The 13,565-nt window shown below is 46.8% G+C and overlaps 1 protein-coding gene across 12 annotated transcripts in view; it reads left to right on the top strand.

The window, feature by feature from the left end:
* Nucleotides 1-12,077, top strand: part of XPO4 (exportin 4) — a 92,589-nt gene extending 80,512 nt beyond the window's left edge. For all 12 annotated transcript variants that reach the window (XM_086329762.1, XM_086329758.1, XM_086329763.1 and 9 more), the window contains 6 exons: nucleotides 512-692; nucleotides 3,309-3,427; nucleotides 4,636-4,766; nucleotides 5,279-5,396; nucleotides 5,772-5,864; nucleotides 7,597-12,077. In XM_086329762.1, the coding sequence (XP_086185888.1) occupies nucleotides 512-692; nucleotides 3,309-3,427; nucleotides 4,636-4,766; nucleotides 5,279-5,396; nucleotides 5,772-5,864; nucleotides 7,597-7,794 (840 nt within the window). In that variant the 3' untranslated portion in view covers nucleotides 7,795-12,077. The remainder of the gene's footprint in view (nucleotides 1-511; nucleotides 693-3,308; nucleotides 3,428-4,635; nucleotides 4,767-5,278; nucleotides 5,397-5,771; nucleotides 5,865-7,596) is intronic.
* The last annotated feature ends 1,488 nt before the right edge of the window (nucleotides 12,078-13,565 follow it).

Genomic DNA, 13,565 nt, shown 5'->3' on the forward strand with positions numbered 1-13,565 from the left:
GTGGGATTCTCCAAGCAAGAATACTGGAGTGGGTTGCCATTTCCTTCTCCATTAGATCAAAGGAAACTGCTCAAAAGTGAGGTTTCATTCTGTAAATGGTGTTAAGTGTCATCACAGGTACGTTGTTCAGTGGTTAGGCTAGGGCTGTTTATTCTAATCTTTGGTACTCTGTGCTTCTGCAAGTTAAACCATTTTCAAAATAAAGCTTGTCATACAAGAAGTAGTAAAGCAGTTCTGTTGCCAAAATCATATTGTCTTCTCATGTGTAATATCAAATGCACACAAAGTGTCAAATTTTATGTTAGAATACTACTAGTACTTTAAATGCAACTGTAATCTTATGCTTTTCCATCTTTTTTAATGCTTTAATATAGTTTAAAACAAGTGTTAGAGCAACTGTCAGAATTTAGAGTAAATTTATTATATCCAAATTTAAATATTCTTTGATATTTATGTTTGTTTCCCAGCCAGGTTCTCCCCAGTAGCATAACTTCTGCCTGCTTTTTTCCAGTCCAAAGCCATGAACTTGTATGAAGCCTGCCTCACTCTGCTGCAAGTGTATTCAAAGAATAACTTGGGGCGGCAGAGAATTGATGTCACGGCCGAGGAGGAGCAGTACCAGGACCTTCTCCTCATCATGGAGCTTCTGACCAACCTTCTGTCCAAAGAGTTCATAGATTTCAGTGACACAGGTAATGTGTGCGAGGCTTTGGTGTGGCCTCCCCGGGAAGCTCCGTTCACACGGTAGGCAGAGTTGGTCTCTGTGGCTGTGGGGGCGGGGTGGAGGCCCAGCACCCCGTGTGCCAGGCTCTCCTCTTCCAGGGACGTCAGTGCTGGTGTCTGCCCTTCACAAGGTTCCGGTTGGTGCCAGGCATGCTCCTATCCAGCAGCTTGAGGCTGGCACCACTGCTCACTCACATGAGGGAGGAGGACACAGCACAGAGAGGCTGTGCCACTTGCGCAGAGGTTCACAGCTAGCAGGGCTGGTGCTCACATCCCCACATGGGATTCCAGAGCCATTGTCTTCAGAGTTAGTTTTATTGACTCTCTCCTCTGTGTCCTCTGAGGTATGCCTAGGGAACCTGAGCCCTTGGTCAGTGCGTCTTGGGAGCCACTGAAGTTGGGTGCTGGCACACCACTCTGTGAAACCCTACACTGGGGCCTCCCCACCAGCAGGACCTGGGGGAAGTCTGTTAGCTGTGCTGGGCCTCCCTCACTGTAGAGGGGGTGTGATAGTCAGTGCCTGTCCAGTCAGGTGGGTTAACGATGAGCTGCAAGGTACTCCTGATACCTGTTCTCGTCACTTACGGTCTTGTCACCTCCGCTGTCACAGGCCAGTGCGTCTGGGTGATTCGACCTCATGGGTACTGCTGTCTCCTCAGAAACCTCCCACACCCTGGGCTCAGCACACCTGACACTGGACACTGTTCTTTGCACTGGTCACTTTCCTGTCCACTCGCCAGTGGTTTCTGGCAGTCTGCCCTGTGTCAGGGCCCTGAGATGACGGGCCTTCACTGCCCACTGTCTCCAGGCCTGGCTGCTCACGCGGGTGTTGGTCCTGGGGTTCCTGATTCCTTCAGGCTGGCACTGCGTCACCTTTCCTAGATCAGGTGACCCTGTAACACCTCACGCTGTCCTGACCTTTCCCTCGAAGGGTGTGTATGACACGACTTGCTGAGGTTCGAGCACTGTGCCCATTAGTGTGTGGACTTCTGAGGGGAGTGTGGACCATAGTACGTGAGCCCTGAGCCCCGACTGGAGTTGAGAACTGAGATTGGGAGGGACAGAGAGCTTTGTGTGAAGGGCATTCGGAGGGGACAGAAGACCCAAGGCCCCCCCCGCCAGGAGTGAGCCATGGAAAAGAGGTTATGGGTCACTGTGGATGGGCAGGTTTTCAGAATAAAAAAAGGATTAAAATCATAATAACCCGTTAGAAAAGAAATTGAGGCCAAAATGCTCAGGATTGAAAGTACTAAATAAAGTTAAAAAGAATAAAGGTGGGTAGAGTTGAAATCTAGAAGGAAAAAAATGAAGACAGTTAAAGTACACAATGATAAAGCAGCAGCATTAGCTGATAAAACAGATGGTAAAATTGAAAAGAATGTTTTTAAGTGATTATTTTAAAAATAAAGATAATGGGTGAGATAAGATAGAAAATATTTTAATATTATGAAATAAAATTAATAACACTGGGTGAGATATCAAAGCACATTTGAAAGTGAGCCTCTGAGCGACATTCCTGGGGGAGCCGGCGGCTGCAGAGCCAAGTGCCACAGTCCAGGCCCAGAGCCTGTCCCTTGAGCAGGTGTGGGGCGCAGGGAGCCCCACGAGCGGCCCAGGCTTCCTGCCAGTGGGGCCGAGATTCAGCAGTGCCCGGCTGTGGATGGTAGGGTCCTCCCAGCTGGAGCTGAGCCTCTGGAGAGAAGGACAGAATTACACTGAAAACATGATTTTTAAGTAGAGGTAGGGTTTTTTTTTTTAACCCCATTTTTTTTTCCTCCTTGTTGTGAGTGTAATATGCTCATAGTAGAAAAGATGTGAAATATAGAGACGGAAAAATCACCCATCCTTTGACTTAATCCAGAGTCAGCTGTTTCAATTGCTTTTTGTTAATTTCTCTTTGGGTTATTTTGTACAATTTTTTTATGGTCATAGTCCAAATATAATTTTATATTCTGCCTTTTTCATTGTTAGCTTTTCCCTTGTCATTAACACATCTCATGACTTTCTCATGGTTGCATGTTAACCCACCTGTTTTCCTAATATTGAACATTTGAAATACAGTTTCTTAGATGTTTATTATGGGTTTTGGTCCTTCATCCATTTAGGTCTTAAGAGTCTTAGTAATTTATGCCTCATTTTTGGATTAAGAATAATAATTATTTGTCATATTAGCAACTTTTAAAAAAAACCTCTATTTTGTGTAATATTCCAGTGTTTTTCTCCATTCCTTTTCAGCTTAGAAAAATCCCACATACCTAGGAGAAAAATGACTACTGCTATGGAAATAATTTACTCCACAATATGACACAATATTGTGTCAGTGGAGTCAACTTTACTTTTCAAAAAACGTTGATGAAGCATTAGTTTTACTTTCATCGCTGTAGAACGATAATGTCAACACAGAATACCTGCACCCAGTGCTCAGACCCTTAGAGCGAAGCAGGAAAGGAGGACCCGGGTGTCTGTGTCATCCTCCCGTGGATTTGTTTTGTCCTGGGGCGTGACTCCACTTTCACTGTCAGGTGGGAGAGCATATCCGTCTGTTGATGTTGCAGCTGTAAGACCGCTTTGTTGTCACATTGCAGATGAAGTGTTCAGAGGCCAGGAGCCTGGGCCAGCAGCGAGCAGATCTGTGTCGGCAGCCGACGTTGTGTTATATGGAGTGAACCTGATCCTGCCCTTGATGTCACAGGACCTCTTGAAGGTACGTGAAGAGAGGAATGGGAACGTTGAAACCATGCGTTCTTGAACGTGAAGGTTCAGGATACCGGAACACAAGTGCGTGTCTGATTTAATTAAGGGGCTAGTACCTGTGAAATGTGCCTGAAAACAGCCTGCGTGTTACTATGCTGTGTCCTTCACACCTGTGCCTGCCCCAGCTCTGTGCCCATTGGTCCCTCGGTGCCAGGGAAAGACTGGGTCTTTTAGAGACCGAGTGCTAGTATCTGCTGGCCGCTTGTGTACAGCAGATACAGTAGGTTGTGTGTGTGGTTGTATGTGTAGGTGTGTCCTCTGGTACTTTCCCAGCACATGCCCAGGCTGAGGGGCTGGGCAGCAGGGTACATCCCAGCCGCTCCTGGACAAGCAGATGGAGAGAGCAGGGCTCACTCAGCTGGTCATGCTCCCTGTGTCTCACTGCACTGGGCCTTGTCTCCTCTCACCAGTCTATGTTGAGGGTGTGCTGGTGACAAGGCCTCACACCCCTTCTCTCCCGCCCACCCCAGAACCATCCAGGAGTAGGAGGAAGAGGAAGAGGGGGCTGGGTGCTACACAGAATGGGGGGAAGGGCAGAACCTGAGGAGCGTGTGCTACACAGAAGGTGGGGTGGGGCCGACCCTGAGCAGCATGTGTGTACACACAATCAGGGGGCAGACCCTGAGGGGCGTGTGTGCACACAGAATGGTGGGGGAGGCCCTGAGGGGCGTGTTGCATACACAGAATGTGGGGCAGACCCTGAGGGGAGTGTATACACACAATGGGGGGAGACCCTGAGGAGCATGTGCTACACGGAATGTGGGGCAGACCCTGAAGAGTGTGTGTACACAGAATGGGGAGGCAGACCTCGAGGAGCATGTGCTACACAGAGTGGGGGGAGACCCTGAGAAGCGTGTGTACACAGAACGGGAGGCAGACCCTGAGGAGTGTGTGTACACAGAATGGGGACAGAGAGAGACCCTGAGGGGTGTGTACAGTTGAGGGTCAGGGTGAGGGTTGTTAGTTCCCAGCACAAGATCTATTAGTTCCTAACATACTTGCTTTATTGTAACTTTTTTTTACCATCTTGTGTCTTTGTGTTTTCTGTATCCTGTATGTGTTTAAAACAAAGGGTTAGAAGCTTGATGCTTAATGTTTTGTTCCACTAATGAAAACAGGTATCATTGAACATCTAAATATTTAATATTTCTTTTTCAGTTTCCAACTCTGTGTAATCAGTACTACAAATTAATCACATTTATCTGTGAGATTTTTCCTGAGAAAATACCACAGCTTCCTGAAGATCTTTTTAAAAGTCTGATGTACTCGCTGGAACTAGGAATGACATCATATCCTTTAAATGCGTGTCATGAGCACTTGGCACTGGGGAAAGAGGGTGCTTGAAGAAGCATTTTCAGGAGTTGTGTTTTTCGTTTTGTTGTTCAGTCTTATTTCTTGAAAAGCAGCGTCTCTTAGGTACAATGATGCTGTGTTTCTTTGTGACTTTGCCTCACCTTGGCCTCCTTTTGCAGATCCCAGGGTCTCTGGTCCCTGGTCCCAGAGTCCTGTCTGACGGAGCCCAGTCAGTGGACGGGCCCTGTTGCTGGCCTCTGATCTTGGTCCTGCTCGGTTGTGTGCATTGCAGTCAGGGCACATGGAAACCCCCAGTCCTGGGCCCCAGACCCGTGCGGGCAGGCTGGGCCACAGTGCGGATCCTCGTCTCTCATCTCCCACAGCAGATTCCCACGTACTCACTTCAGTGCGCTCACTTCTAGAACAGCCGTCCACTGGCTGACACTCTAAGTGTTGTGTTCTGAGTCACAGCTCTCTGTGCTCATTGTTCTTTGACCGTGGTGATCAGAATGAGTTCGGAGGTTTGCCAGCTGTGCCTGGAAGCCTTGACTCCATTAGCTGAGCAGTGTGCAAAAGCCCAGGAGACCGACGCGCCCCTCTTCCTGGCCACGAGGCACTTCCTTAAGGTGAGGTGCTGGGCCTTCCCACCAGCCGGTGCCGACAGCTTTATCCCTGACAAGGCTGTCTTTCTTTCCACTGTGGTTTCTGGAGCTCAGCTTCCTAGCATCCTTGGATACCACTCCTGTGTTGCTTTGTGTTCTTGAAATTCCACGTGGTGACTGTACCAGGAATTCAATAATCAGATAACTTCATTTACCACAGCAAGCAATAACATCTTCACGTTTGTCCTTGGGTTTTTAGAAAACCATTTCTTTACTTTTTAGAGTTACTTAATAAACAAGAATAACTACCACCTTCTTTTTCCCTCTTGGAATGGGGAGGCACTGAAGGGTGGTACGGTCGTCCGTGTCTTTATTGAGAGGTGTTCCTGTGTCTTTCAGCTGGTGTTTGATATGCTGGTTTTGCAGAAGCACAGCACGGAGATGACCACCGCGGCCGGCGAGGCCTTCTACACGCTGGTGTGCCTGCACCAGGTACTGGCGTGTCCCTGGGCCTCTCCTGGCTCATGTGGCCGGGGTGGGGGTGTTGGACGGATGGGCCGCTTGTTCTCAGGGACTGGGCCTCCATGTGTCTGCTCCTTCCTGGAAGCCTTGTTCTCTGTAGCTCGGGCGTTCTCCATGTTTATCTGACAAGCTGTTCATAAGTAGTTACTTTCCCTTCTCCACTGTCATTACCATCCTTTGCTTGATGGCTACCCTAAAACTTGTCCTGAACACTTGTGCTGGAAGACACGGTCTCTGTCCTTGAGGAACTCACAGATGTGCAAGGAAACAAGATACCCAGTTTTGCTTGGGGACCCCGAGGAGTCTGCGCTCAGGAAGCATGGAAAGCCGCAGTGTGTCGTCTCCTAGGACAGGGTGGACAGCTGTGGGCGGTTGGAGCCTGGAGGGCATGTGCAGTGCCCCCTTGACGGGGCGGGCATGCCCATCTTCCACAGCTCCCTGTCCCCCTTCCCAGTGGAGGGGGTGCCTGTGGGTGCAGGGTAGGTACAGAGGCTGTGCATTTGCTGGGCCTAGGACCCAGGGTAGGTTTTGAAGAGCCTCACATGCTACTTAAAGACCACCTTCCTGCAGCACCTGGCTCCAGAGGGCTCAGGGACTCTTCTCACCTCTGCCACATGTGGTGCCCAGCTTAGGGGAGGGGTGCTCCTCCATTACCTGCTTCCTTCCCTCTGCCACCTTCCCTCCACCCCTGGACATAAACCATTACATCTTGGTGGCATTTTAGAAAACACAGGCACATGTCGTAGAAAAGAGGGCAGGGCGTCAGGCTAGTGATGTGTGTGTGTGTGTGTGTGTGTGTGTGTACACTCAGTCCCTGTGCACAGGCCTGCCTTCCTGGGGGCAGTTAGGCCAGCTCCATGCTGGGGGGTGGGGTGGGGTGTGTGCCTCACCCCTCTTGTCCAGATGGGTTTAGCATCTGGCTTCCCCACTTGGGTTCACGATGCCCCGAGAAACTCAGGAGAAGGAGTAACACCCGCTTTTTTCATGGTGCTTATTTTAGAAAGCTGCCCTGCCTGCGTTCCCTTAACCTGCACCCTGTTGGCCGTGCCAGGCTTTATTGTGGAGGGCGTCACAGGCAGGGAAACCACGCCCACTACCGCCCCACGCCACTGAGCACGGAGCACACCTCCCTTCTGCTGCAGGGGAGGCCGGGCCATGCCCCTCCCCACCCCCCGCCCCGCTCCTGTCTGCACTTGATGCAAGTGCTGTGTCGTTGCTCTGCGGGTAGGATTTCTGCATCGACCTCCAGGAAACCTGGGAGTCAGCTTGAAGACTTAGGGCCCAGGAGTCTACCATAAATCTACCCACCAAGAATATCGTAAAATGCAAAAAAAAAAAGTGCTTTGAAACAGCAGGGAGAGATAGCGGCACAAGGTAGGTGATCCTTTGGGCTCTGGACGCGGGTTCTTGGGCTCTTTCTTGCTCAAAGCCCTCTGGTCTTGGGTATGTCCTTGCCTCTCTTTGTGGAGAGCTTTTGTCTGTGAAGCAGGGGTGTCAGCTGTGTCTGCCTCACAGGCTTGTTACACAGCAGTGAGTTAGCAGTGGAAAAGCTCAGAGCAGGAAGTGTCAAGGATCAGAAGAGCTGCTGGCCTGCCTTTTGGGCCCTGCAGCCCACTGATTGGTGTTTTGTGTAGCATCTGAGGACGGTCATGCTCTTCTGTACTTACCTTAGGGATGCTCTGCACCCTTCTCTTTTCAACAGGCAGAGTACTCGGAACTAGTGGAAACACTGCTGTCGAGTCAGCAAGACCCAGTCATTTACCAGAGGCTAGCTGATGCCTTCAACAAGCTGACTGCGAGCAGCACACCCCCTGCGCTGGACCGGAAGCAGAAGATGGCCTTCCTGAAGAGTTTAGAAGAGTTTATGGCAAATGTTGGTGGTCTCCTTTGTGTAAAATAAACAACAAAGCTTTATGCTGTACCAGACCCTTCCTGCGAAGTGCACTGAATTGCTGAGAGTTGACTAGAGTCTTGTCCTGTTCATCAATCCCACGGCCGCTCGGACTCTGGAGAGCCTGCCAGCTCGGGGTGTGATGCGGGGAGAGTCATCTCGAATCGGCTTCTGCTGTAGGCGTCAGCCGCCTTGTGGCGTAGGGCTTGTACTTTGTCAAATGAAACTCAGTATGTGTGCAAACACACGTGGGCACCAGGAAGTACATCCCCAGTGCCTTTTCCCTCTTTGACAGAGCATCAGGTGGCCGCCAGCGTCCAGTCTTGTCATTACAGACAACTGGATGTCTGCTCGGCCACTGGCCGTTGACGGCACGTCACCGAGGAGTTGGTTGAAAGGGTGGACCCCGGGGCCCACCCATGGACCCTTAGAGTTTGTTTGTTGGACCCTGGATTCTTCATTTTAACAAGCTCCTCTCCTCTGCCATCCCGCAGCTTTCAGTCAGTGCGGGAGACACAACGCTTCCAGCGATGTGCGCCCCCCCATCCCCGGCCCAGTCTGGTCCTTCTTTGGGAGGGGCAAGTGCTCCAACCAGAGAAGGGTACCAGGGTGGGTGTCTGTGGCCTCCCATTGCCCCCTGTCTGCTGGGTCATGGCAGCCTGACCACTGCAGGTCCTGTGAACCTGCTCTGATGCCTGAACCAGAGGAGGAAAATGTGTGTCTATTTTTGTTCCATAAAAATAACTTTAGGAACTGTAGCCATTTCATTGCCTTAATTTTGAGAAGAAATTACAAAAAGAAGCAGATTGTTTTAGTAAGAAATCAAGTCTTGACGCTTCAGAGTTGGTTTAGGGTGTTGGCTGCTAAACACCAGGGCCCGTTTGATTGTGTTTTCGTGGTTTTGTGGGTGAAATGAAAGGCTCATTCATACCTAGTCTAACTTTCTGAGTACGTTTCTGTTTCTGTCCACCCTCATGGTCCGTGGCTGTTACTCTGCTCTGAATGGCTTGCTTAAGCAATAACTCTTTTTAAGAATGTGAATTGCTGGTTCATACACGTAAAACGTGGGGATGTCAGAGCAGTAATTACCCTCATTTCACAGGAGCCATGTGAACTTAAGAGATTAAAAAGTTCACCTTAGATCTCCTTTGATTTTTCTAATCAGGATTTGTGTACTGCTGTCATACTCTCCTGAGCTCTTTGTGCCAGCTCAGATCACAGAAAGGAAAGCGAACTTATGACCAGCAGGCGTGTGACCCCGGCCCTTGTGGGTCAGGACCCACAGCATGGTCACAGAGGATGCGTGTGGTGCAGGGCCCTGTGCTCCGGTCAGTTACGGGCCCCCAGCCTGTGCAGCCACTGCTGGACACAGAGCAAAGCCTCAGCTTTTTGTGGAATGTTCTCTTATTTGATCATGGCTGGTTAACTGAGGTGGAGCAGAAACGTCTCAGAAGATGTCTGGGGAAGCTGGTGTCCTCTTCCAGAAGTACACGTGTGACCACCTTCCTGAGATACTTGGGACAGTGCATTTACTTTTAGGGTTCTCTTTCCTTCCCTTAGAGAACTTGAAGTCAGAGGCAACAGGAGTCACTCTGTTTTTATTTGTGTTGTTCTGGTGTTTGAGTGTCCCAGTGCCCTCGGGACCAGCAGTTGTGATCTAAATACATCTCTGTCCCTCTGCCTAAGGGCGCCAAGATGCAGCCGACTGGGCCAGTCGGCTCTGTGACAAGACTGTACTCAAGTTGTTATTTAAAAGAAAGATAAATGAAAAGGACTGCCTTGGTAAACAACAGGGCATCTGGACAGAGATGTCTTTGCTAAATTTGCCCATATTCTGTCACGATACTGTGTTTTCATTAGGAACCATTCAGCTGAAATGAGAGTGTCTTCAGCTTGGACCAAATGGTACTGAAAGTATCCTAAGACTGTGGGTTAGTGGCAGACTGGAAGGACGGGCCACCACCAAGCCTGGGTGGTTGGAGCCAGGCTCTTTCCAGGAGTTTGTGTGTGTGTTTTCCTGGTTGGATACCTGTTCAGTTTGGGTGCTGTGTTTTACTTTGCTATGTGTGTTGGCTTCCCAGTTTTGGAGGGTTCTGTTATAATGGTCTTGGCTGAGTGGGTGTCAAGAAGAACACTGGCTTAATTCTAGTAAATTGATTTTTACTATTAAAACTGACTTGTCAAAGGAGTTTTAAAAGCAAAAACATTATTTGTGCCCCTTTTTTATACATTCAAGGGACACCGTTGTGTATTTGAGTTCCTACATGAGTGTGTTTATACTTTATCTGGTTCACGGACAGTGTCCTTTCACCTCTGCTGTCAGCTCTTTCTTTCTCCATTTTCTTTTCCTTGGCCCTTCTGTCTCTGGAGGCGCAGCCCCCGCGGACTCTGTGGGAAGGACTGGTCAGCGTGCAGGTCCTGTGTGCAGTCCTGGGTGGCTGGCTGCCTGGGGCATGCCTGACAGCGTCTTTTCAGCACAGTAATTTGGGTCTTCGTGGGCTGGGAGATCATGGCATATTTCCTAACTTCACAGTTTTTTTCAAACTAGTTTTAACAATTTAGCCTTATTTCCTTGAAGACAGTGTTTCTAACTACATTACATAACTCTGTTCAGAGGAAGTGGTTACTACTTTTATTTTTTTTCCTTCACAGCTTGCATTTCAAAACCAAACATCTTTCCCCCAGTCAGCATTACTTAACTTCCCTTACTGTCTTGGGCTGGATTTTCTCTTCTACCAAAAATGTCAAGTCTTTGTATTTCTGATATGACCATATTCTCCATGTCTGTTAATACTTGTAAAAATCCCTCAAGTACTGAAGGAAATGAGTTGTCAATTTCAAGGATTTCAAGTTTGAGCATCTGCAGGGTCTGTTGCACCCTTAAAATGTTATTTTCATAATTTTACCTGTTTCTGTTTGTCACCTCTGCTGTTAGAGGTGTTGTCCTTAGATCTTAGTAATTAGCTGTCTCTGACAATGATTCTTGTTATAAGTTCCTGAATAAAATATTAACTGTTCAGAAGAAGAAACCTCAGTACTTCTTAGGGGTTTTTCATAACCAGAAAATAAGGAACCAATTTGGATCTTGAGTTCTTAATATTATAATTTTCTGTAAATTTCTCTGTAAAACAGCATAGGTGATTTGAGGATATAATAATAATAATGTTTTAAATTATTTTTAAATGTAAGTGGATATTCTCTGACTTGGTAATAACTATGTTCTGAAAACACTGCATCTAAGAATTCTTTAAAAATTGATAATTCTAAAATTTTAAAATATCCAACTTAGGTATATTGCTGAGCTGAAATTAGTTTGAAGTGCTGTAGTTCAAATTGAACTTTAAACATTTTAACTTAGATGTAAGAAATGTGACGTATTCCTGATCAATTATACTGGGAATCCATGCCATTTAGCCAAAGACTGTATTTGGTTCAGGTAAAGATGAAAGCCTAACGACGGGCATCCACTGTGTCCTGCAGAGGACGGATAACGTGATCTGTTTCTTGCCTCCAGCTCTGTGCACATGAGTCTTTGTAAAGGTGGATGCACGGTGGGGGCGAGATGTGGGCCGCATGTCGGCCCCTGCGGCTCTCACCCCAAACCATCTTTGTCCCGCTTGCCCTCTGTGATCTGCCCTTCACCTGGTCCCAGAGTTCCCAGCATTGGAGAGCTTTTGGCCTTGGGTTTTCTTTTCAGTCTGTGTTCTTAGGCTCTCAGCGGTTAGGAGCTGTCAGAATGTACTGATGGCTGACTGTCCCAGCTTGACATTCAGCAGTGCGTCTGCGCTCTATTACCTGAGAGGGGTGTGCCCACAGTGTCTCACGCCGGCCTGCCTGGTGTGGTGTCTTCTACCACGTAAGATGGTGACAGATTGCAAATACTGGTATTGTGATTTCGTTCTCTGTACAAAGGAGAAAGCTCCAGGTAGTGAGCTTTTTGGCTTCATTTCTGGTTTAATGGTCACAAAATGTTAGCACTGCTACCATTCAGCATGTGTAAAATTTTTTAAATTTATAAATATTAAAATTTTAAACTTATACTGACTTTCTAGTTTTTTTAAGAGACCCAGGGATAAGTATACTGTTTAAATATTTACCTCTATTAACATTATTAATAAAGATATAAAGTTGCATTTAATTTTTCAAAAGATGCTATAGTATGATTCTAGGACTTAAATCAAGGCCGTGTATTGAGCCAGTTACAAGGTGAATATCAAATTGATAAAATTTTATTTGTATTTTTTAATTCATAAATGGGAGTTAAAATGTCTTCACTAAATATTTTTATTACATTTTTGTTTTGATCATGTGTGATTTGTTCATGGGAGTTTAGCTAGACTACCATATGAAATTTATGGAATGGTGCTCCTTCATTGACCAGCCAAGCAGAGGATGACTGACCCTGGGGACGTTACAGTCAAAATAATTTTAAATAAAAAACACAAGGACATATCTTCACAGTTAAAAATAGGGAATTGCATTACCTTCTGGGAGAATACCCAACCCTAATATTAATACAGGATTAGTCCAGGATTCAGAGAGAAAATCAGAATTTCATTTATATTCTGTTGTATTGAGCAGATGTATTTTTATCTCAGCTCACCCTCTTAGGATTTCAGAGTTATTAGTTAAATCACTGAAGTGGAGGCATATTTGTAGTAAGTGTAGTTGGGTCATTGTTCTTGACTTTTCAGGAAAAATGGAAAAGTACCATCTGCTGTGTGTTAGGCAGACTTTCTTTTTTACCTAATCCTAAATCTTGTAGGCATATTCAGTGAAAGGTAAAGTTTTTATTTTAAACTTGATATTGCTTTGAATGTTTGTTGATTTTTTAGGTTATGTTGAGATTTAATTCTACTCCAAGGATGGATAAAGAAACATTAAGCTGTTTAGGAATTAAGTGGAGTTCTTTCATTCCTAAGGGGGGACCTTAACCCAGGTACATCACCTGGCATTGGAGGGAGCTGTAGATGGTCTTAGAGGCCGCGGATGTAAAAGTCTGGTGGTGTTTCTTGGATACCATCTTTAAAATCCTAGTGCTCTCTTAAAGTACAGTGTGTTTATAGTGTGTGGTTTATGAATGATGACTTTGGTGAATTATTAGATTATGAAACATTTTTGTATGTTTCTTAAACATAGGATCCCAGATTGGGTCCTGTGCATTCTCTGTAATCTCAAGTGGCAGTTGTTTTAAAACTTAAGTGGAAGCAAAGGGCGTATTTGGTGATAGCAAGGAGAAAATCTTTTGCTTGGAAACACCATACAATACCAGTGGCAGCAAGCACTGTCATTTCTAGCACATAAGTCAACATCCTGCTGAACTCTTTCAGTGTAAATTATTTTTAACATCTAGCAAGAGAATGAACTGTGATTAAGTCATTGGCGCTTCTCAGAGCTGATAAATGGGAGGAAAAAAAAAAACCTGAAGGAAAGAGAGGGGTTTGTTTTGTTTTGTTTTATATATTGTGGTCTTGCCATGGAGCATGTGGGATTGGCCCCTCACCCCTGCTTTGGAAGCACAGTCTTGACCTCTGGACTGCCCAGGAAGTCCCACAGAGAGAGTTTAAGCAGGGACGTGCTAAATACTTTTATTCCTGTAGTAGTTAGTAGTTTTAAGTTTTGGTAGTGTTCACTCTTGATTGCTTTGCCAGGTCAGTCTTCAGATATTCCCCTGAGTAAGCCCTGTCTCTCAGGCCGCAGTTTTATTTGCACAACTGCTCGTAACTGCACTGCCCCTGTTGGTACTTTCTCAGGACTGACCTGGTGAAGCTGTTGGGACT

The sequence above is a fragment of the Bos grunniens genome, chromosome 12, assembly GCF_055505025.1.
Source record: "Bos grunniens cultivar Pamir isolate PY7600 chromosome 12, Bosgru_T2T1.0, whole genome shotgun sequence".
NCBI classification, from domain to species: domain Eukaryota; kingdom Metazoa; phylum Chordata; class Mammalia; order Artiodactyla; family Bovidae; genus Bos; species Bos grunniens.